This window comes from Panonychus citri, unplaced genomic scaffold, assembly GCF_014898815.1.
Source record: "Panonychus citri isolate SS breed McGregor unplaced genomic scaffold, ASM1489881v1 Contig00115, whole genome shotgun sequence".
NCBI lineage: Eukaryota > Metazoa > Arthropoda > Arachnida > Trombidiformes > Tetranychidae > Panonychus > Panonychus citri.
The window spans coordinates 454,104-478,624 of NW_026515520.1; the positions used below are offsets into that span (position 1 = coordinate 454,104).

Consider the following 24,521-nt stretch of genomic DNA (forward strand, 5'->3'; position numbering starts at 1 on the left):
TCTGAATCGATAGTGAACTCTACAGGATTCCAAGTGAACCTAAATCAATGAATCGAGAAACAAACATGGAAAATTACCTGATAGAACTTTTTGTATTTTTAATTCGTAAATTTTTTCTTATTAAAAAAAGTTGACCATGTTTCGGGTAAAAAAAAACAAAGAATTCAAAAAAAAAAATCTTTTCGCCATGAAAGCAAGTTCTGAATTTCGTTCAGATCGATGGATTTGTTACAATGGAAACTGAATGTGGAGCCGAATTCAATCATGGTGATGGATAAATAAGGTGGGAAGGTAATGTACCATCTAGAGACTGAAAGAATACCAATTGAAGTGACTCCTCGTAACCAGGTATCAATCCTGAGGTCGAATGGCGTTTATGCCTTTTAAGTCCAAACCAAGTATACAATACGATTCGATTGAGAATAAGTTCTGGGTGTTTTATTGATTTAATGTAATACGTTGATGTTTTGGCACAAAATGAACCTTTCTCATTTTCGAGTCGTGAAAAGATAACATCGGCTACAGGTATTCGTGTATAACCCACTCTTTTTGAATCAGCGAATAGATAAATTATTATATCGGGAAAATCGTCCTGAGGATCAACCAGAAGATCTTCAATTCGACCAAGATAACCAGTAACTGTCGATAAACATTCAGGTAAATTTGTTTCGTTCAATATGATTAGGGTGTTCTTAGCATCGGCGGATAATTTGATTAACTCTCGTTGACGATATTTGGTGTATAGTAAATCTAATTCATTCTTAGGATATTTTGACGGCATCACGGTCAATGCTAGGAAACGATTACAGTGAACCATTAGATCTTCGAGGACACCTCGAAACCGGCGAAAAGTGTCCTGGTGTTGTATCAAGGCCATTTCTCGAACATCAGTCAAACCAATCTCAAGTTCCTCACCGATTTTCCTTATCATATTGTGAACAAATGATCTACTTCGAGTATCAATCATAAGCTGTTCAATTCCAAGTAAAGGTCGTTTATCTCCTAAAGGTAATCGGAAGAGATCGGTATCATCCGTGGCCTCTGGTTTAAGCGGCATTGTCGCTGATGATTTTACTGGAATTGAGTTTTCTGCTTTACCATTTGTCTCTGAATTTCCAGTTATATCGCCACTTACTGAGCCTCGTTCAGATTTTTCACTTGTTTTTGAAGTCGAAGTGATAACCGATGAATTGTCCAACATTTTCGCACTTTCTTGCTCATGATAACCTTTGATTGGTGTTGATCGCGCTGGTGTTGGCGTTTTAAACGGTGGTAATGAGTCTTTGTCATCCGAACCAATAACAGTATCGACAAGTGAACCAATGGTTAGATCCAGAATGCTTGGTGATCCACATCGATCGGGATTGACGTTACCACCAATTTCGACCTCATAGGATAATTTACGGTTCTCCAATTTTTTCGAAATCATATCAGACGAATATAAAACACCAAAGAAAGTGAACTCATCTTCTTTCGGATAGTTGATCTCAGAAAGATCACAAATTGGTCCACATGAGACATTGTGTTCAATTTGTTTAACAGAATTAAAATCGGTTGAATTTTCTTGATTTTCTGAAGGTAATTGTTCACTATTTGATTGTGAGACATTGGAACTGCTTAGATTTGATCGGTCAATTGAAGGTTTGAACCTTTCTGATTATCGTCAATTACGGTTGATCTGATTGAGATTAACAGTTTACCAAATAGACAATTATCACTTAGCGAGTGATCTTTAGGCGATTCCTTGACGACAAGGTAACTTGGTCCGAAAATTGGTCCATGTCCCCGATCTAAACAGATCTTTGACAAATCGATTGATCGAGTTAACGGTTTAAAGTTTCCCATTGATCCTTTTGATTTATCGTGAACTTTGATTGTCATTACCGGAGGTTTATCGATATTCACAGTTGTATGAAAGGTAATCATCTCGTTCCAGATTGGATTTGAGAATTTTTTTATCGAACTTGTTGATCCTTCAAGATCACCTAAAGCGACCGATACACAAAGTCCACTTGCTTTACGTGATCGAATCCGAGAAACCAGTTTGTCCTTTGTCCGAGTTCTGACCAGTGGCATTTCACCAGAATAAATATTCACCATGACATTCATTGACTTAATGTGAGATTCAATTGGTGTATGTCGACTCAAAGGTGTAACAGGCCGGATAATCGGTAAAAGATTATCTTTATGCTCGTGATTTGGAAGATCAATAATTAAATCACATTTCAGGTATCCCACTAATTCACTTGTCTGTTCACTGAATAGAGCGAGCAAGTGATCTTTAATGGCCATTCCAGGTTCGTTATATAAACTGACCAGGTCAAGATCAACCTTACCAAGGATTTTGGTTCCTTTAATGTATCTACCTGATTGGAATAATCGAAATTCAATCACATGATCAAGAAATTGTGATAAAATTGTATTGAAATAAAAGGTAAATGTTTCATTAAAAGTAACCGATTGATCAGTTGAAATCAATTTAATCGATTTACGTCCAGTTTTAGCTTTTTGATCACCAATTTCAATCTTTAATTGTAAATTCACTTTGGAAGTTGTCCCAATTGAGCTGATATCTTTACTATCCGTTGATGGTGATGAGATGATCGATTTGTTATCATTTGCGATTAACTTAATTTCAAACACGTTAATTGTTAAATTGTACTTTTGAATTTTATCATTTAAATTTGATGCTTCGCGGCGATCATTTAATTCAGTTACCAGAACTGGGGTTGTTATCGAATCATGATATTCATTTGGCATGGGAGGCATTGGATCATGAAGAGATAACATGAAATCATCGAAAACATTTGAATGAACCAAAGTCATTTTGCTTTGATTTAAATGATCAACCGATCCAGAGGAATAACAATTTAAAAGATTGACCCACAATGAGGAAGGTTAAATGTCAACACAAGAAGCAATGTACACAAATAGAGTAAAGGAGAGAGAGAGAGAGGAAGAGTGAGAAAGTGAGAGTGAGAGTGAGAATGTAAACAAAGATCAGTTGGTAGACTGGAGAAGGAAAAAGTTCTGAATGAATTAAAGGTAAACACAAGAACTCGAGACTGAATTCGAGCGTTGGTGTTATCTTTAGTATAATAGAACTTGGAACAAGTGAAGAGAAGCAAATACCTTCGAGGTTACTGAGGTGAGAGAGCGAAAAAAGAAAAGGATGAAGATGAGTGAGAGAAAAAAAGAGAGAGAGAGAGAGAAAGAGATAAAGGTAAAGATTAACCGAAAGAGAATAAAAAAAAAATTTATCAGGATTTTTTCTTCTTCTTCATCATCATCATCATCATTATCTTCATCTTCTTCCATCTTCCATCTTCCTCTTACAAAGATTAACCTTGTTGTTGTTGATTCGGCAGTTAAACCGGTTCTTCGAGTTTCAGGTACAAACTTTTTTCTTCTTCTTCTCTTTCGCTTTCTCTGTCTTTTTAAATCTTTTTTTCGGTCGATTCCCGTACAGTCGTACGTAAGTAGCAGTGAAACTTATATACACTCTCTTGAACACTCCTCTTCACCTACAGGGTGGACTTGTTATCTTAACCATAACATATACCTGTATTATTACCTTGGTCTTTGCAGAAAAACAAAATGAGAAGAAAAAAAAAATTCTATTAACTTTCAAGTTACTTGGCGACTTCAAGGTTCTGTCTGACCTTGATTAGTTCAACTTAGGGACAGTAAATGGCTTATCTTCATCTTCATCTTCATCCTAAATGAATAGTAGTCGTTAAGTTAATCCAATAATATTTTACTTTCTTCTGGTCAACATTTTTAACGAGAAAACAACTTATCTGGTCAACTTTGTTGTTAACCTTTTCTCTCTCTCTCGCTCTTTGCCTTTAAGGCCTGAAGAAAATGCTTCCAACTATTATTATCATATTAGAATTGATAGTAAATTGATCAGACTGAATTTTACTTGTTCAAGAATTAATTAGTTTCATGTTTATCATCATTCGGTGCTCATCACTCATCTCATTACGATTACTTCTTGATTCTGATAATCATCATCTCACTGAATCGCTAATCAATTCTTGGTTAAAATTCTGGTTTTTTCTCAGTTTTTTATTCTTCATGTTATTTATTTGATTTCGATTTATTTTTCTCTCTCTCTCTCATCTTTTACCTTGGAAATTTATGGTATTTATCATTCGTTTGTGTGATTATGCAATAATTAAATTGATTGTCGACAAATGATTAATTAAATTGGCTTGAGATTCATTTGAAATTTAACTTTGGTTTCTTGTGACAATTTGTTGTTGTCAAGTATCAATAATATGATTGATACAATTACCATGATAACGATCAACATTTTACTTGATTGTTATCTCATCAAATTTGTTGACCTTTTATGACCTGACATTTTCAACTAATAATAATATTTATATGATTAACTATCAGGCAATTATCAAATTGTTATCATTTAATTGTAGTAATTTTAGTAGATTATTTTAACCAATCAGTAAATAAAGTTGATCTTTACGGTTAACAATTTAGATTTACAATTTTCATCAATCGCTCATTAAGATTGTATTATTATCTTCATTATTATTATCAAAATTGCCTAATTAACTTCCGTAAATAAATTGGATCAAGTTGGAAGAAGAAGAAAAAAATAAAAGCTAATCTAAAAAAATATATAATTGATGTTGATTGTTAACAACAATTTAATTTCGTGACCTTAAATCAATCCAATGAAGATGTTTAAGAAAAATTTAACTCTCATCACAATTATGATTTGGTGATATATTCAATAACAAGAAGAAACTCAAATTTCATGAGAAAATTGATAACCAGAATTTGATATTACCTTGAATTAAATCAACAGCAAACATACATATTAATTAAATGATTAACTTTAATTAAGAAACAAAAAAAGTTTGAATGGTAAACATTTTCATCGTTTGAACCTCTTGAATCGTTAATGATGGTGGATGGAAAAAAAACCTCTCGATTCCCTCGATAATTATCATTCTCGAATAAATCATGTTATCAAGATGATAATTGATGATAACAATCGGCAATTTAATTGTCACAATTAACGGTTTTCGATGTCAACAATTAGTTATAATTGAACATTCCCTTGGTTCGAAAGTGTTGCCATCTGTTGGTGGAAATTGAAATGACCGAACGTAGGGTGATGAAGGTTGAGTGAGAATTTGTTTTGATTTTTGTTTTTTTGGTGAATTTTAATTGTTTGTGGTGTTTTTAATTTTGGCTTTGAATCATGGCCTCAATTAAATTGTTACTGTCATCTCGATTGGCTCGAATGGTGATCCCTCGAACCAATGAGAATAAACTGTTGACCCGATTACAAGTAAATGGTATTAATCGAGTGTCAACCGCTGGTATTTGTCATAAGGATAATATGGATCCTGTTGTTAAATCACTTAAGCCTAAACCTTTTCCATACAAGGAGAAAAGGTATCGGAGTTACATGTATTTACTTCCCGGTGGGTCAACTGTTGCCCGATTTGATGAAAATACGGTTATCGTATCAATTGAAGGTCTACCTGGTTCGGGGAAAACAAAATTTGCCAAAAAATTTGCCGAAGCAACTGATATGTATCATCAACCTAAAGCCAATTTTGACTTTTATTATATTAGGCCTGATGGTTTTGATTTAAGAAGATTTAATCCAATTTTCTTTGAGGAAGCTCAATATCCAGATATTGATTTGTTTCTTGAGAAACCTAAACATCCTAAAATTGGTAGAATGCAATGTGAAATGTACAGGTTGAAATACTTTTTCTACATTGAAGCGATGGCTCATTTATTCAACACTGGTCAAGGAATTGTCACCGAACGGACTCCTTGGTCTGATCAAGTTTTCATGGATGCATTGGTTAAATGTGGATTCACTAATAAGGATCGTAAGTATCTTAAGTGTTTCTAAATTCTATTCTAAATATATATAATTGTAATTCCATCTAATTCTCTTGATTCTCATATTTTTTTTGCCTCTTCTCTACTCAGATGAAAGATTTTACGCTCGAATGAGACACAATTCTCAAGTTAAATTATGGAGACCACATCTTGTTATCTACATTGATACACCGATTGAAACAGCCATGAAAAATATTAAAAAACGAAATAATGTAAATATAAATTTGTCGTCGTTAGATGAAAAATATCATCTTCACTATTTATGATTGATTATCATTTTGTTGATTCTCTTTTGTTGATTTGTTTATTTCTTTATTTTTCAGCCCAGAGAAGTTAATAGTCCAGTTTGGAAAAGTGATTTCTTAAAGTGTATCGATGAATCTTACAAGAATAAGATTATTCCTGAATATGATGAGCATGCCTACGTTTTGGTTTATCCTTATAAAGATGAACTTGATGTTAATGCGATTCTATCGGACATTGAGAAAATGGATTTCTGGCCATGTCTTAGTAATGAAAAATTATACGATTGGCGAATCAGTGATGATGGTGAAGTCAGTGAATGGAGAGTAACTTTTACTAATGAAATTGAAACACTTATGGCAAAGTGTAATTTACCTTCTTGGGATTGTGAGGGTTATGATTATTCACCTGAAGCTGAACAGATTCAGATGCAATCAGAAAGATCTCTTGTAAGATATTAATAACATTTTTCCATCCTCACCATGATTAATCTGATTAATTTCTCTCTCTCTCTCTCTCTCTCTCTCTCTCTCTCTCTCTCTCTATTAACAGGCTACTCCTTACTGGCCCGGTTTCGATCCAGATAGATATTCAATGTGGGAACTTGCATTCAAACGGGAAAACAAATATTGGGCAGATAGAGCTATGAACTTATTCCCAGCTTATAGTCCCTAATTGTACCAACAATTAACAACGATAATTAATGTAAAAAGAACAGACAGTAAAAATGAACGTTACTAAATTAGATTTACTTCTAAATACAAAAAAACCTTCATTATTATGGTTCAATCATCCGGGATATAATCAATTACAATACGAAATTGAAAATTTTCATCCACTTTTAATTTCTCTGGAAAATCTAAAACCTATCTTGTTAATAAACTATCGACACAAACAACTGATCAGACAGTTTTGATTCTGTGAGAATTGAACAAATAACAAACTAATCAAATAAGAAAGTTGCAACAACTAGTCGATTTATTAGGTTGAGTAATAATTAGTGTCCGTTTTTTTAATTGTCGAATCTTTGATCGGATATTTAATTTAATTGCTGAGGAGATTAATCAAATTTTTATAAGGGATATATTAGAATTATATTGTAGATTGTTAATTGTGATTAGAATAAGAATATTAAATTGCTCACAATTATACATTCGATTCTTTTTGTTTGTAAATTAGAATTTCAAGTTACCGCCTGTTCGCCATTTCTGCGCATGCGCAGACTTGTTGCTCTCACTGAAGCTTAAGAATTGAAGCTAAGCTGAGATTTTGTTTTCTACAGAATTTGGCTTTTCCTTGATTGTTATTGACATTTTATTTAGTGATTAATTGTACCATTGTTATTAAATTTATTATCAAATTTTTGTATTTCCCAATTTGATTTTGTTTACGCTACATTATGGCTCGAAGAACCGTTGCAGGTCCATTCCCCTATTCTTATGGTTTATCATCTTCTTACAATTCGGGTCCTGTTGAGTATCATCATGAGAGAGAACCACAAAGAGAATCTATGAATGATTCGATGAGATCCTCTTCCATGAGAGACGATTCAATGAGAGACAGTATGTCTGGAAGAAGTGATGATTACCGTTCATCTTCTGCTTACAGTGAACTATCCAATATCCGTGATGATCCACAGGGTAAAAAGTTGTACTCTACATTAGAAAGATTGAATTCAAATACAACCGGTGAAGGAGCATCAGATGAAATTATGAGGCTGTTTCCCCCTCCACCTAAAAGGTATTGTCCTACAAATGAGAAGCCTGTATACAAAAATGGCCACTGTATTCCTCGACAAGATGCTCTCCTTGTTGAGATGATTATGAATGACAAGGCGACCCTTAAGGCGCAACTTGATGTCACAAAGCAAGCGATAGTTGGTAATGTCAATTTAAGATTTCAACTTCTTTTCTTCTGGTTAACCTAAATTATTATGCTATCTTTACTTATGTTGATCTACTTTCTTTGTTTGTAGGCTTGGACTTTGTAACCGAGTTTATTGACCCTGATGGCGGTGTTCGAGTTTATGAGTGCTCGCTGTGTAAAACATTCCGTACGGTTACCACAGCCATGGAACATATCACAGGTTATAATCATCGAGTCAATTATATTGTACGTTTTAAATATTACATTTCAACCAATAGAAGTTTCTTTTTTTTCTTCACTAACCTTGATGTTTTTGGAGAGAAAAACATGAAAATGATGTTAATCTGATATTCTATTCTCTCATAACATTTTCGTTTCATTTTTTCTGTTTTCACAGCAAAAACAATTTCCATCTGAGGTGAAAATGTTCCTTCTTCCCGATGGTAGGAACAAAAATCGTAATAAAGCTTTGATGACAGTCGCCTCAAAACGGTGCTCTGAACTTGAGCTTGTCTATGGAAGAGGTGATTACAATGTTGTCAATGAGAAACCAAAGATGCCCGAAGGTGCTCTTGATGCTCCAGAAAGTGATGTCTTACCAGAGGATAAAAAGCTTGATGAATTAAAGAAAGATCTGAAAAAATATTCAGAGCTCAAGATTGAAACACCCGAAGAATTCAGATTGGTCAGATCATTAACTGCTCTATTGACCAATGCTATGTGTGAATTTAAATACTCCCAAGAGCAACAACAAGAGCAGTCTAACACTGATTAAGTCTGTTTAATTTTTTACATGCAACAGCAGAAAATTATATCTCGACTTGATCAATTTAATCAATACCTAAATTGATACCATTTGTAATCAATTAGGTCTTAAACAAGCAAAAAAACAAGCAAAAAACAAGCAAAAAACAAGTAAAAAACAAGCAAAAAAAAAATGATCAACCAATCACATAAACTGTATTAATTTGATTCGTCAACTTATAATCAACCTTTTGACTCCATAACAATGTATTTAACTTTGTCATTCAACTTATTACAATTATAATCTACATGGTATATACCAAATTATTAATAATTTCAATCATTAAAAACACTATTTCCATTTAATTAAACATTTAAATCAATTCAAAGTCCATTCTAATCACTTGAAAGGCAATTTAATCAGCTTAACCGCTGCTAATCAACCAATAATTATCAAATTCAATCTTGAGATAACCTTAATTGTTTCAATAACAGTTAAGGTCAACCATGAATTTCAACTGATTAAATGAACAATTTAATCCAATAGATGCCGCCAACAATTGTTGATTGTTGATTGTAATTGTATATTTAAGAGGATGCGTGTAACTGAATTAAAAGTTACATCTTGTTCCTGATGAAAGTTAATTGTAATCATTTGCCTGGTAAGGCATTAACACTGTTTTCACCTTGATCAGCGATTAAATTGTTCCAACAAATTAACAATCAATTAAATTGTTCATCTTTAATAAATTCTTGTTGATCTTAAATTTTTTCATTGTGTTTAAATTGTTGCTATTATTGTGTTTTAATTTCAATCGTCATCTAATTTAACTAATCCGGATTATGTTTCTTTTAATTTGTGACCTTTATCATCTAAATTAACTGTTAATTGTTTTAATTAAATTGCCAATTAGTTGAACGACAAAATGACAGGTAAGAAAAAGTTAATTTGCAAGTTTGAGATTTCATTTTCTCAACAATTTATAAATTACATGCTTATTCAATGTTCACCTACTCAAACCAATCAAATTGATGAGACTTTCACAATGAGAAAATACAATTAACTTAATCACTTTCTGTTGAAATGTATCTTTGTATCACTTGGATTAATATAAGATGTTGGAAAATTGAAAATCTCAAATAGGATTAACTGGAAAGGGATTAATGAGATATCTTTATAAGTGTGAATGTTTCCCTTGATAAGAACTTTTTTTTTCTTTAAATTCGATGAAAATTTCATTAGAAGAGATGAAAAAAAAGTTCGAGTACTAATAATCAATTGAACTTTTTTTTTCCTCAATTTGAAAATTCATTTGTTTTCTCATCGAACAGCAGCAAATCTAACAAACAGTATTGAACCTTTCGAAGACTCTGTGGTTAACTATCCGCCACCACCTCCTCCACCTCCACCAACATCTCATCAACACCATGTAACATCCATACAGAATTCCAATCATCCAGTGAATCCATCGGAAAATCACAGTATTCATCGTCTCTCACCAAACGGAAGTCAAACTTATTCATTTCACCGCAAATATGGACCAAGAAAAAAATCATTCATCGGCTTTGATGGTAAGCTAATTGAAAATTGATTAACTAATTAGAACGAAACAATAACTGTTAGCAATCAAATCGATGGCTTAATTTTTTTTGTAGTAATTTTCTGCATGATCTGTTAATTATCAATGCGAAAAAAATTCTCAACTCACTTTGTTGATTTTCTCTTGAAATTTTGAAACATGAAATAATCAACTTTCCCTCAGTGATGATATATTTATCCTTCATGCTCCATGTTGGTTTGCTTGAAATGCAAAGCATGTTAGTCTGTTATCATCACTTTAATCATCATCATCATCACCTTCATGTTAGATGTTTAGATTGATGATGATTGGAATGCTCACCAGAATTTAAAGAATATTTTTTTTTCGAAACTTTTTTATTTCTATCAATTCATGTTGAGTTAAATGGACGAATATAAATTTCCCTTATACTAATATTTTTCTTCATCTTCTTGCATCTCACTTACTCATATTATCGTCATATTTGAGGCTATTTTTACCGTCTCTTACTCCCCCCCTGAATCAACAAGCATCATGAGGTATACATATAACTGATTTATATCTGAATAAAATTCTGGTTGAATAAAAAGGTTGATTATAATGAAGATAGAGTAGCTAGTGAGTAAACATTGACAAGGAGTTGGAAAATTCAACAAAGGTCAATGTTAACCGAGGAAAATGTTATCGGAAACTTTTTAAAATAAATGCAAGGTATAGACACAATATGAGCATCATGATGGAATGGTGAACATGATAGAAAACAAATTTCCATTTATCTTCATTCAGAGTCAATGAAACTTTGTTTTCTTTTGTCAGTTAAATCTTCATTAACTTTACAATTGAACTTTTCATGAGACTAAACATCCAAGTACTTGAAACTTTCCACCTTTCAAACTGATTGAAGTTTACAGCTCTAAGTGTCCAGCTTTAATGGGCTCCCATGAAAAGTTCAGGTTATTACAGAACTTTTTACTCCTCCAATAAACATATTTACACACTCGTTATCATTTGTAGTTAGAACAATTTTTTATCGAATAGTTAATCTCTCTCTCTCTCTCTCTCTCTCTCTCTTATTTTTTCTCTCATGAAATGCATCAATTTAATTGTGGGATGAATAATCTCATGAGTGTTTATCTCTTTGTCTATTATACATTGAACTTGTGATCTTGTGATTATCCTGTTTGATTCAGAAAAAAGGTCAACACACACTGAACCTCAGAATTTGTCAAAAGATGAGAAAATGAAGATGATGAAAAAAGAACTTATTCTTTTTCTATTGACATTTTTTCTTTTCCTCTCTCTCTCTCTTCCTCCGATCATTTCTGTGTATTCTCAGTGAGAATTTCTCACTCTCTGAGTATAAATATTTGCATCTTAACTGTAATTTTAGTATGGATTACATAATATCTCCTTATCAATTTCTCCTTTTTTTCATCTTCATCATATTGACATAAAATATAGATAATGATGAGAATCATGTTAAGTTCTGGCAACCAAACGTTATTTGTTGAGATGAATAGAAAGATATTGGTGTTTCAATATCGATCCGATGATAACTTTGTCTACTTTTTTTCCCGATCATCAGCAAACCATCATTACATTTTCCTCCTCTTACCTTTATCTTGTTTCCTCTTCCTCTCACTCAATTTTTCGTCCATTGTCCACTCCCATTAACAGAACAACAATCAACTCTACTAGTTTCCCAATATCAGAATCAAACAAGATCAGACAAAATGTAGTTTCCAATTAACGAGTAAAATTTCAACAACAGATCATAACCTGAAGCAAACAAAAAAGATTCTAAAATAGTTATTCGATAAAACAATTCCATATTCTTACACCAATTGCTCACCTATGATTCAACTGTCATAATATGACCACGAATCTATTTCTCGATGCTGATTAAGTCTAGAATTTATCATTTTTCATCGAAACAGTTGCAACAAAAGTTCAACAGTTTTGTTTATCCATCGTTCTATTACTGGTCTGAGAAAATTTTGATCTGAACGACGAATCAAAAGTAGAATTAGGAAAAGTACTCGAGAGATCCCCTGAAATTACATGGGGATAAACCAGAGTAAAAAAAGGAGATTAGATAATAAGAATTGAAGAGAATGAGCTAAAAAAACAGAACTCCAAATGATAACGAAATGAATGTTCCTTGTTTGTCTTCTAAGCGAAATGTATTTGCTACATTCTCTCCAGAGGATTTTGAAAGAATAACAATTCTTGGAAATAGATTTCTCTTCATATTCTTTCTCTCTCTCTCTCCCCTTTTTCATCTTTTATCTTCTTCCATCAACAACATTCTCGCTAGAAATAATTCTGACCTTAATATTACTTTCAACTGTTACCTGACAGATTTTCACTTACCTGTACAAGGAAAACCAAAAAAAAAAGAGTAACCAACAAATATCATATATGAAAGTATATATATGTAACTTTGTTATTCTCATAACAATTTACTTAACTGAGTTTTTTTCCCTTGTTGTTGTTGTCTATTTGTTATCTTCCATGATGAAGATAAAGATGATTATTATTACTGTTATTATCAGGTGAGGTTAAAGTTACTCTCCGATGATGATAACAATAATACTAATGACTGGATTCTTGAATTTTTCATGTTGATACATTAAAGGTTTTTACTTGTCCATTATTATCATGATGATGATGGAGAGATGATGAAGATAATCCGACTGGGAGTGTTACTAGTGACCTTAACTATTATAATGCATCAAGTTAATCATTTGAAAATTAACCCTTAGACTTATAATATTAATCTATCAAATTATTTGAACTCAAATTCAATTGTAACTGTTAACTTTTCATTCTAATATAACATTTCATTGTGATGGATTAAATTTCTGTTCATTCATTCAAATTTTATTCAAATGAATTCCTTTTGTTTACAATTTTTAATTTAAACTCCATGACAAAAGGTAATATCTTATTCCCTGTAGAGTCAAGACACCATCTTTTCACTGTTATTTTCATGATAAAAGTTGAATCCACAGTCTTGTTAGTCAAGAATTCATCCAAAGAACTGAAAACTTTTCTGTAAAAAAAAGAGAGATAATCCCAATTTTCTTGCTATTGAATATGATGGTGATGAAGATAATGATATAGCTGATAGATAATCATCTCTTTCTCTAACCATGGTAAATGTTCATACCCTTTAGATTACATATTCCAAAAGGTTCTTAAGCTTTTCTTTTCGATTGCACTTTAACATCGCCATTTAAGCCATGTAATCATGTAAAACTTGATTCAGTCTCTTTATCCTTTACCTCAATCCCTCAGATTCAATAGTTCACTCGATAAGGATAAATCTTTTATCTTCATCTCTTTCTCTCTCTCTCTCTCTCGCTATTTTGTCATCTTCATCCTCATCCTTTATCCTGGCTCATCTCTCAATCTAAATCTGTTTGTACTTGTATTAGTTTTGATTGCTTGTTAACTGTTTGTTTGTTAACTTCAAATCAAATTAAATCACTTACTCCAAGTGCATTTATTTAGTTAATTTTTATTTATTTCATCCCTTACCAAGTGATTATCGTCTCTATAACTTTTGGCTATTTAATTGTAGCGAAACTTTTACTTCCTTTTTCAACTCAATTACCAACAATCATCTGCGACAATCCTATTTATTGTATTTTTTATGTAAACAGTTAATCATATTAGATCAATATTAGAACTTGTCCATTTTTATAATTCCAAACACGTACTAATCATTTGAGAATTGAATTTTAAAGCAACGACTAAAGTGATCATAAGTCAACTAGTAATACGATTTAATGGCCAAATTTCAATCGACATGAGGCCAATACTTAGCTCGATTAGACCATTTCATTTTGGAACTTTTTTTCTGTAAATTTTCCACAACATTGAAAATCTCAATATTCTGGTTATCATGTTTAATACATAACCTCATTACTTTGTATCATCACCTAAACCCCTCAGGTGCTATCGGTTATGTTTAATAATTGATCTGTTTAAATTGTCTGTCAAATTTAGTTAATTGTTAGAGCTCATTTTCCCTTAGAGCTTAAAACTTTGAACCTTAAAAACTTTCAAGAGTGTGAAAGAAACACTTAAAATCATGATACGAATAGTTCTGAACATGGTAGACACTTACCTGAACTTTTGAGATTACTGGTTGATCAGATTGAATAATTTAACAGAATGAATATTTCATCAGTTGAACAATGAATAGTTTTTACACTAGGAATCAGAATTTACTTTTGAATTTCAGAAGAATTGGTAGAGGAAAAATGTTCATGGTTATACAAATCTCCCATGAATGTGATTATTTTTGTTCCAGTTAAGGTTAAACCTTCAGCATCTTTATCCTAACCTCATCATTTTAAGTAATAACTTCAATTCATGAATTATTTTAGTCCTAGTATTTGATAGTTTTTTGTTTGCATCAAGAAGTTCATTTCTACTGTGGTGATTTTCATGAGAATCCATGATTAATGTATTATAATTGATCAATATTTCCTTTACCAAACAATATCAATAATCCTAACATTGAATGTCCATCGATAAAACTAATCCATTGATTAAAGATTAATCTGATTAGTGGCATAAATTATTATCTCAATTCATTTCTATTGTTATTATATATTAATCAAATGGATCAACTAAATTGTGATGTTACAATTTGTCTGATTGAATTTGTATAAATAATAATTAGAGTGAATAATTTTTTCTTCCTCATCATGAAACAAGAACAATAATTGATATTAATTGGATAACAAGCGAATTGATATGAGATGAGAAAATGAGATGTTCGAGAAGAAGAAAATAAAACCATTAGAACTTAGAACTCGATATAATGATTGAGAGAGAGAGAGAGAAAGAATAAGATTCGATATGATGAAGTGAACGCCTTTTTGTACAGAATAAGATAAAAAAATCGAAAAGTTCTGAAAGTATTTAACCTCTTCTCCATGAATAGTTGTGTCTCTACGTATTTGAATCATGATCATGATATGAATTATTATTATCATTAACATCGATTAAACAATCAATTGATCATTCTGAATTGTAATGTTTGTAACAATATGATGGCAACAATGAATGTTGAACAATCAAAATTAATTCAACAATCGGTTGACAAGTAATTGAACCCTGAATCCGAGTTATTTACGATAATTCATCTAATAATAAAAATGTTGAACATAAGTTGAAATTTTTCCCCTTCCCTTTCATGTGGGTTTATCATGTGAAAACAAATACTATCGAGAAACTTATTATCATCATGTTACAATCGATGAAAAAATTGATCTCTTTATTAATTCAATACTTTTCATGTCAATTTGTCAACGAAAAATTTGATTAAACATTCATCATGTATCAAAATTTTCACCAGAGTGACAATCGTTTTTTTTTATTCCTCATCCAACTGAACTCATCATGATAATGATTTTTGACTTTTCTCTTCTAATATTAATAGTAATTGAAATTGAGAGGTAAAAAAAGTTCTGAGAAAGTTTCACAAAGGATAATTTCTTTTACTTTCCACGCCATGAAAATATAATAATAATAAATTCTGAATGAAATGTTTACGTTTTCTTGAACTATTCCAAGCAGATTATCAATTCTATCATTAAATGTGATAAACAATTGATTTGAAATCTTGTTACAATTGTTGATTGTATTATTTACCATTATTCAACAGAGAGAGAGAGATGAAAATGAATTGTGAATAAAGTTCTGAATAAATCGAGATATTCCCCTGAGCGTTAATTTGCAAATCTAAGGAAAGTTATATTTACAAACTAACTCGTTAGTTATTAATATAATCTTGATGCGTTGAGAATCTCAACTTTTTTATTCGATATTTTTTTGGAACTTTTTTATTTCACAATTTTAGAACTTTTTTCCTCGATTTTTTTATTACCAAATCTCGGCAGAGTTTTTTTCCTCATCTCTTGCTTCATGGTAGCTCATTGTGACAACCCATGAACTTTTGGAGCCCTTGAGCAATTGATGAACATTATCTGAAGTGTAATGATAAACCGAAGGGAGAATTCAAATACAACTCATCATTAACCCAGCATTTAACATGGAACTCCCTTCAGATCTGAACAGTTAACTGTATCTCGAACTATTTTTTTTATATCCAAACAGAAATAACTGTTTATTTGTATTCGTTTTTTTTTCTCACTTAGAACTTTTGAATTTTTCGATTTTTTTCCAAGTCTTTGTTTATTCGGATTCTTGAGATTGCTCATTCATTACCGATCATTATGATAACATGAAATTTCTTGCGTAATTTTCTCATGGTATGAGAATTTTTTTATTTTTATCTTCTATCAATTGTTAGAATAAAAGAAATCGAAACTTTTCGAAATTTTTCTTTCTCTTCTTTAAGTTAAATCTATTCGATTTTGCCTCATTTAACTGGAATGGGCATTCATTTTGTTCTCAATGATCTTTTTCTGTACTCATCGAACTTGAATTCTTAATGTATTAGACAATAAAGATAACCATTTGAAGCCAATGAAGATAAAGCGGAAACTATTTACTTCACCTTACTATCGATTACAATTCCAAGATTATATATTTTGTTTCTATCTCTCACTTATCATGTTTTCCAATTTCAAAAGGACCTTGAATCTGAACAGAATTGACGAGTAAAAGTAAACATTATTATTAAGTATTGTCTTTATCTTGAATGTCACTTGAAGTTTAATCATGATTAGTTATCATCGTCACAATGATAAGTGAAAAGTTTCATTTTTCAAAGTGGAAAGTAAAAACCAACCAGAACACGAATGAATCACTAATCATTTGATTAATTGACAAGCGAAAAGAGTGTTTTTCATCTTAATCATTAACTAATGGATTTAAATTGATTAACTTGGTGAATGTTAAACATGTTGTTAATCCATCTTAATTTGTGAGGTAATTTCATCTTGTAAATCAGCAGTTAAACTTTTCTCCCATTCTCAGAGATATTGACACGATTAAATTTATTAGAATCAAATTGATAACTTGTTTGTATATCGATCGTTTATATCGCTAATGATGGATACCAAAAAAAGTTCTAAATATCGTAGAGACAGAAAAAAAGTTCGATCCGCGAATTTTAATTCCAAGAGTAATCTCTTTTTTCTGCTAGTTTCGAAGTTTCTCTCTCTCTCTCTCTCTCTCTCTCTCTCTCTCTTCCATCTCTATCGATCTTGAATTATTACTTTTGCCTGGTTAAGCGATTTTCCAGCTAACATGATTTAATGAATCTAATTAGTTGATTAGATGATGAGAGAGAAAACGCAAAAATGGCTCTGATAGTTTCGAACTTTTTTGTTCTTCTCGAAATTGAACTGTTGAAGCTAATGTTAGATAACCAAGGATAAGATGATAATGTTTTATAATGATGATGATGAGAAAATTATAACAAAGATGAGGAGAGAAAAAAGTTTTCTCTTAATCATCCAAATTATCAACTTTTTTTATCTTCATCATCTTTTTGTCTATTCTATTAAAAAAATTTTCCTATTCATGGATGTACATTCATCATCCTCATCTTCTTGATTATCATCATTAATCTGATTCTTTATGACATTGATTAACATTCTTATCAAAATGTTCATCTTTCAATTCTTATTGTTCAAAAGTTTCCATTCAGTGGGTGGGAGATTCTGTAACCTCTGAGCATCCGGTTGAAAATACTATCAGTCGTTACCTTAAATTATATTATCATTAGTCCTTCGAGTTACCTTTGGAACTTTTTTATTCTCTCTCTCTCTCTCTCTCTTCAAATTGATGTAACTCTATTTTTGAAGTGTAAACTTTTACCGTTTTAATCTGAGTTCCTTATTATCAGGGAATTTTTCCAACAAAATCAGATAACATTTTGAACCGAAATTCTGTTAACTCGAAATTGAATTGGTTTGTTCAATTTGGAAAAAGGATGAAGGTGAAAATGGGAGGAAGAAAAAGAAAAAGATTCTCTTCATGGTGTTTCCTTGGTGGAAGAAAACTATTTCTACCGTCATCTTTTTCTTTTGAAGAATCAAAAACTGTGATCATCATATAATGTTGATAAAGAAGGAAAATTATATTCTAAAAGAAATGCTCTATATTTAATATCTATTAAAGGTAAAATATATTGAAGCTCATTAGTGAAAGTGAGAGATAATTAATTCAGAGCTTTAATTCCTTAAGATTTTTTCTGACGAAATTCATAACTCCTCTTCTTTATAAGTTCTTAAAGTTTTCTCATTTTAAAACGAACAAGAAATTCAAATGAATCAAATACTATCACACTGGGAAACAGATAGAGAGAAAAGATTGATAATCAGAAAATTCTGAATAAAATCACTTGGTGATATTTCTTGTTATCCAGAGTTGAGTCAAGCATTTGAAAAGTTTTCCAATTCCATGAAAGTTTAGACATCAGATTAACTATTATTTTACTAAATTTGGCAATAGTGATGAGTAAGTTTGATGAGTAGTATGAATTTGAAGATTATCATGATACTCATGGTGATTACATTTATAGTGATTAGAGATGATGAAAGATATTGAAAGGTAAAAAGGAGAAGAGGTTACTTTTCATCATCTTTTTTCATCTTCGCCATCTTACCTATTGTGTTATACTGAGTTGCTTTCAATTATATTAATCAGTTGAATCTCATCTTCCTTTTCCACAATTTTTTTCTTCTTCTCATCTTCCTCCTTCTTCCTGATTTAATGATGCTAATTCCGAGTAAATCTTACTATTTGTGTGCAGGATTGAGATAATTGGTGAAAACACAGTTTCCTCAATTAAGATTAAATGAGAATGATGATAAAAGTTATGAGGATAAAATGATCTTGATGTTGATGATTATCATTGAGTTGAATGTTATTTGACAGTTTTGACTTTGATAAGTTGAAGTTTCATCTATACCAATTCACAGTAATCATGATGATAATTATCATGGTTAAGGGTGAGAAGTAGTAAAAAAAAAACTTTCACCTTCTTTCAAAAAGAAAGTCAAAGGCAATAATTTTGTGATCCAGGTAAGTGCTCAACACTTATCTTCTTCTTCCCCTGAAACTTTTGAAGGTAAAAGAAAGGGTGATGAAGATGAAGAAAGTAACAATGATATTAGAACTTGGAAAGAAATAAAAGTTGATGAGATAGAAAAGCAAAAAGTGGATGATAAGGTAAATAGATTCGAAATCAGTGACAGGTAAACTCAATCGAGTAGAAAAAAAATCGAGACACAATTTCAAGATTATCGAGAGAAAATCTGGTAAAAGTTAACCAACATACTATTTGGTAGAATCAAGGAATAAGTTAGAAAAGGTAAAGTTCGTAAACCGAAATTGTGATAATTTTGTCAGGGGAAAAAAAGATCTGGAAAAGTTGATGCAAAGAAATAGATCAATAAATATTCCAACTGTGAGAACACTGAATAAGCCAAAGAATTGGACATTATCGAAGCTCATTCTCTCTCTCTCTCTCTTATAAATATATATTTCCATTTCCATTTCCTAACTTCAACCTAAGAGAAAAAACTAAACTTTTCTCTCTTACAAGTTGTTCAAAACTTTATCCTTTTTCTCATTACCGATATTATTTTCCCACTCACCCAATCTCAGGGTGTTAAATCTTCCAGTGTGAGTGTTAAGTGTTTTCCAAGTATCGAGTGTGAAAATCACACATAAGATGAATGATCTTGTTCATCTTGTTGCCTTTGTTTTTTTCTCCTACTTTTATTATCTCATGATTATTGTTATTAGTGTTATTATATTATATTTATGTTATGATATTTGTGTGTGTGTGTATATATGTGAATATGTGTGTCCACTTATGTCCAGAATTTACTATGTTTAGACAGAGTAAAGAGAAAGATAATCATATATATGATTTATATTGAGAGTATATTCTGTCCATTATCATCTTTCTGGTCACTTGAAGTTCACATTCAGTTTCATTACTCATGAAGCTTATTTATTATAATTATATTATTGTTGTGTTAGCATCATCATTAACATTTAATCAATGTCTTCGAGTCAATGACAGGGTTACCCATCATCATCTTTATCTCCTTGCAATTTTATTCATCATCAATATCTTATATTTGACTCTTGTTTCTATTTTCAAATGAATGTCCAGTACATTTGTCCCGATACATTGACCATACAAAAAGAAATGGTCATCAATTTGTCCTTCCCTTAAGGCCTTTAACTTTTTTAGTCTCGTACAAAGTTTCAAGTCATCTTCATCCTCTTTTCTCTCTGTCTCTCTCTCTCTCTTGATCAACAAATTGTCAATGATGATCATATTGATGATGGTGAGATGATTGAGATGATATTCATCCTTTTTCTCTTGAATATAAAAGTCTATTCATCAATTCTCATTGGGAATTCGACAATGTGGACATTTTGTGTTCCATGTTAACGTCAAACGTCAAATTGGTTACAGAATAACTTCTTACACTAATTCAACTTCTTTCTTCATCTTCATTATCCTCCTTGTCCTCCTATTGCATCTTTTTCTTCATTTCCCACCCACATCTTCATCCTCCTTCTCATTTAATATATTAGTCTTCCTTAGAAGCTTGTATAACTTCCGCTTTAACTTCCGTTTCCGTCACGAAACCTTATACATTTATATATGTATGTATTATATGGATAACCAGTGAGAATATAAGAGAATCAAACATTTCGATAAAAATTGTTTAAGTCAAGTTGCAATTTCCAATCCAATTTGAGTTTCTTGTCTTCGTTTTCACAACTTCTATCCATCAGTGAACCTTTCAAGCAAACAATTTAATCTTGAAAATACTTGGAGTAATCGGAACTTGGAACGAGAAAAACAAAACAAAATGAATATAAAAAAATAACTTTACCGTTTATTGTTGTGGTAAATTGATGGGATCTCATTTTTTTATCATGATTATTACCCCTTTGGATTGAGTGTTACACTTTCATGATTTGATCCAGGGAGGAAAAAAGGTATAAAGAGAGAGAGAGAGAGAGAAACAACTGAGAATATTAAGAATATTCTGTTTCATGTAAACAAATACGTTTACTTGCTTGTTGTTCAGTTTTTCCTTATCCATATATTCAAAGCTAATCTTGATTATTCATACCCAAAGGAATAGTAAATATCACGCAATATTATGTGAATACAAGATAAAAGGAAGAAGATATTTCCATCATCATAATCATCATTATCATCTTCACATGCATTAATTTTGTTCATCTTTCTCTTTCTCTCCATGTATACACATTTATCTATCGATGTGATTGCATATGCAGAAACCTCCTAAGTATGCAAAGGTATTCACATTGAATTCTGAATATGAATAATATTTTTACTCTCTTGAATTTCGTTTAATGGTAATAATATCTGACCTAATTTCAGATCCAATATAATGTTTAGAATAAATTTTTGGTCTTTATTTTTTCCCCTTCAGCAAAGATGACACAAAACCATCTTCTGAATAAGCTGTTGATTATCATTATAATGTCACTGACAATGTAATTGATTAAAAATATCAATAAGTTAACGGTAACAATGAGTTACTTTGGCTGATTAGAAATACTTTCTTTAGGTATTTCCATGTAAAAGTTAGCAGGGTAGAAAATGAGATGATAATGTGAGAGTTTGTGTTATATTTATGAAATTAAAGGAGAGAGAAAGTTAAAGAAATTATCTCATTTGTTTTTTTCTCCCATGATCATGGTGATGAGATAGAAAAGGATAAAAAAATTCCATGTCATCAGCAGAATCCATTGAAATGAGAGCCCTATTTTCAGCTATGTATCATTAGCATGATTCGAGTAACATTTCATTTGGGTGGAAAAATTTTTTCTTTACTTTTCCAGGTAGAAAACTGTCAGGAATACATGTGAAGGAATACTTGGTATTCTGAATAAACTGAATTTCTAAATTCTGGATGTTGGAAACTTTGTTGTTTCTCATTACAATTATCTTTCCATTTTCTTCATTCCATCTTGTAGAAACTTTTTTGGTGAAAATTCATTTGATTTAACATGCAAACCTATTGAATATCCCATAGTTCAACTCTCTCTCTCTCTCTCTTTTTTTTGTTTCATGAAAATTCATGGTTGAAGGCAACTGAATTATCAGGCGTCAGCAAACAACAGGAATGCTTTCTATCACCATGATGTTTGATGATATTAGATGAAAACCTGAAAATAATAGGAGCAAAAATTAACTTTAACTATTCACTCAATCAGTCAACTTGACATGGTTCATGTTGCATGATAATTTCCTAATACAATTATTATTAATTTACCTACGCCTTTGAATCTTATAATACTAACAATGTTTCAAATTGCTAATCAATGGTAATTATTAATATCATCAGAAGCGGTTCAATTGATTTATGTTAACCTAGAAATGATTGATGAATCTTGAATTGATCAAGTATTTATCTTTTTTATATCATGAAATCATCATGATTCATATCTTTAATTTGATTGTAATTATTTCATGATACTTGTTCATTATGGTTATCATGTCTTTTCTTGGGAGTTTTAACCTTATCCAGTATCAACATGAACTTTTTATTATTATCATTGTTGTAACAATTATCATTATCATGAAGTAATTATCATTATCCACAAATTATTCTGGTTAAATGATGATAATGATGATGATTCTGATAATCATACTAAACTTTATCTCCAAGTTGTGACTTAAACCTTCATGATAGAAAGTGATACAATTAAATACATTAAATTAAATTGGTTATCATTAACATTATCATTATCATGACTCTCATCAGACTATAATAATAATGTTATTTCACCATGAATCTTGAAATTTCAACTATTATCTTTCCACCATGATCATGAGGGTGATAATGGATATGAACTTTGAGTGATAATTCACTCAGTTTATTGAATGATAGGGAATAAAAAATTCTGATACTTGAAGTTTCAAAACTTGTTTCGCAGTCTCATACTCTGAGTTCTGGATTCTGAATTTCGTCAGAATTTAGATTATGGAATTTATTTCATCTTCTCTCTCTCTCTCTCTCTCTCTCTCTCTGAATATTTTTTAGTTTGTATCAGGTGATGATAAATGTTATCATTATTTTTGTTTCTTCTTCTCTCCTTTGTTTAAAATTCTGATATTCATGAACTTTCATGGTGTGAAATGTGAATCGATAATCTGATATGCTGATATATTAAATATGTTCTATTCTCAGTAAGGATAATCTTGTCAGTCTAGAATTTGAATTTCAGGTGAAATAGTTTATTCTTCATTTTCTCCCTAATCAATCGTATTGTGCTGCTTTAGTTACAGTTGAACTGTTCATTAATCACGTCGATTATTTTACTTGGTTAATTGTTCAGAATTTTTCAATCAACCAATTTTCAGTGTAAAAATGTTCCCATTCTCTTACGAACCATTATGTTCTTAACTAATTCATGATTCACTCAGAATTTTGTCCAAAATCGACTCATGAAACTCAATTCTGTTTATCTTTCGGCTCATTCATTTAGCTTATCATGTTTCCAAACCATTTTTAATTAGCAGTCTAACAAGTTAATTAGCTTTAGGTTCAAGGTAATACTTAAATATCTCCATGAGAGAACATGGAATCTAATGAATAACAAAAAGTTCAGCTTGATGAAATTTTTAATCACGAATCTTTGTAATTAAAACCAATCAAGTCCCATAGACAATCAAGGTTAATCAGTTTAATCTCTTAATTTATCAAATTAATTGATTAACCTTTTGTCATTGACTTTTAATAGAAAAGTTTTCTCATTAATCAAATCAAATTGATTGAAATCGATAAACTATTCATTGGACAATTTAATTTAAATTGATTTTCACCCCTTATTATTAACCACCAATAAATGAAAAATAATCATGCTAATGGTTTGTACAATTAACGCTAATTAATTTTATCAGGAAATTGAAAAGGCAAAATAAGCAAAAGTGATAAGAATAATTAGTTAATTGTGATTAATTAGTAACTCTTTTCAGATAATCAATTTTCAAGATCAACAATTTGTTTCGGAAACTTGAAATGTTCAAAGTGAAAGATTCAAAGGCAAAACTATTGTCGAAAGTTGAATTGAACAGTTTCGAATTTTTTTTTTCGTTTAAATTATCTTACTGATCTGATTAGTCTATCGATTGATTTGAAAGAAACGAAACTTTTATTACAACCATTTGTTGATCAACTAATACTTTCTCTTGCAATTAATTTCAATTGATTCTGTTCA

General features: G+C 30.9%; 4 protein-coding genes across 5 annotated transcripts in view; 3 read left to right on the plus strand and 1 right to left on the minus strand.

The window, feature by feature from the left end:
* Positions 1 to 69: 69 nt before the first annotated feature.
* On the minus strand, positions 70 to 3,240 carry LOC128390102 (otoferlin-like). Its single transcript, XM_053349767.1, is given in 2 exon segments — positions 70 to 1,641; positions 1,644 to 3,240. Coding segments are annotated over 2 exon segments (2,562 nt in total). The 5' UTR covers positions 2,827 to 3,240; the 3' UTR covers positions 70 to 262.
* A 1,882-nt stretch (positions 3,241 to 5,122) lies between these two features.
* LOC128390128 (NADH dehydrogenase [ubiquinone] 1 alpha subcomplex subunit 10, mitochondrial-like) lies at positions 5,123 to 7,035 on the plus strand. Its single transcript, XM_053349803.1, has 4 exons — positions 5,123 to 5,879; positions 5,983 to 6,104; positions 6,216 to 6,584; positions 6,688 to 7,035. The coding sequence occupies exons 1-4, from the start codon at positions 5,234 to 5,236 to the stop codon at positions 6,808 to 6,810; spliced, it is 1,260 nt and encodes a 419-aa protein (XP_053205778.1). The 5' UTR covers positions 5,123 to 5,233; the 3' UTR covers positions 6,811 to 7,035.
* Positions 7,036 to 7,389: 354 nt separating this feature from the next.
* LOC128390130 (uncharacterized) lies at positions 7,390 to 9,116 on the plus strand. The gene is made up of 3 exons (XM_053349806.1): positions 7,390 to 8,015; positions 8,111 to 8,247; positions 8,399 to 9,116. The coding sequence occupies exons 1-3, from the start codon at positions 7,535 to 7,537 to the stop codon at positions 8,774 to 8,776; spliced, it is 996 nt and encodes a 331-aa protein (XP_053205781.1). The 5' UTR covers positions 7,390 to 7,534; the 3' UTR covers positions 8,777 to 9,116.
* A 146-nt stretch (positions 9,117 to 9,262) lies between these two features.
* The window catches only part of LOC128390129 (band 7 protein AGAP004871-like), a 31,360-nt gene continuing 16,101 nt past the window's right edge, over positions 9,263 to 24,521 (plus strand). For both annotated transcript variants that reach the window (XM_053349804.1, XM_053349805.1), the window contains exons 1-2: positions 9,263 to 9,678; positions 10,078 to 10,317. In XM_053349804.1, coding sequence (XP_053205779.1) covers positions 9,672 to 9,678; positions 10,078 to 10,317 — 247 coding nt within the window. In that variant the 5' untranslated portion in view covers positions 9,263 to 9,671. The remainder of the gene's footprint in view (positions 9,679 to 10,077; positions 10,318 to 24,521) is intronic.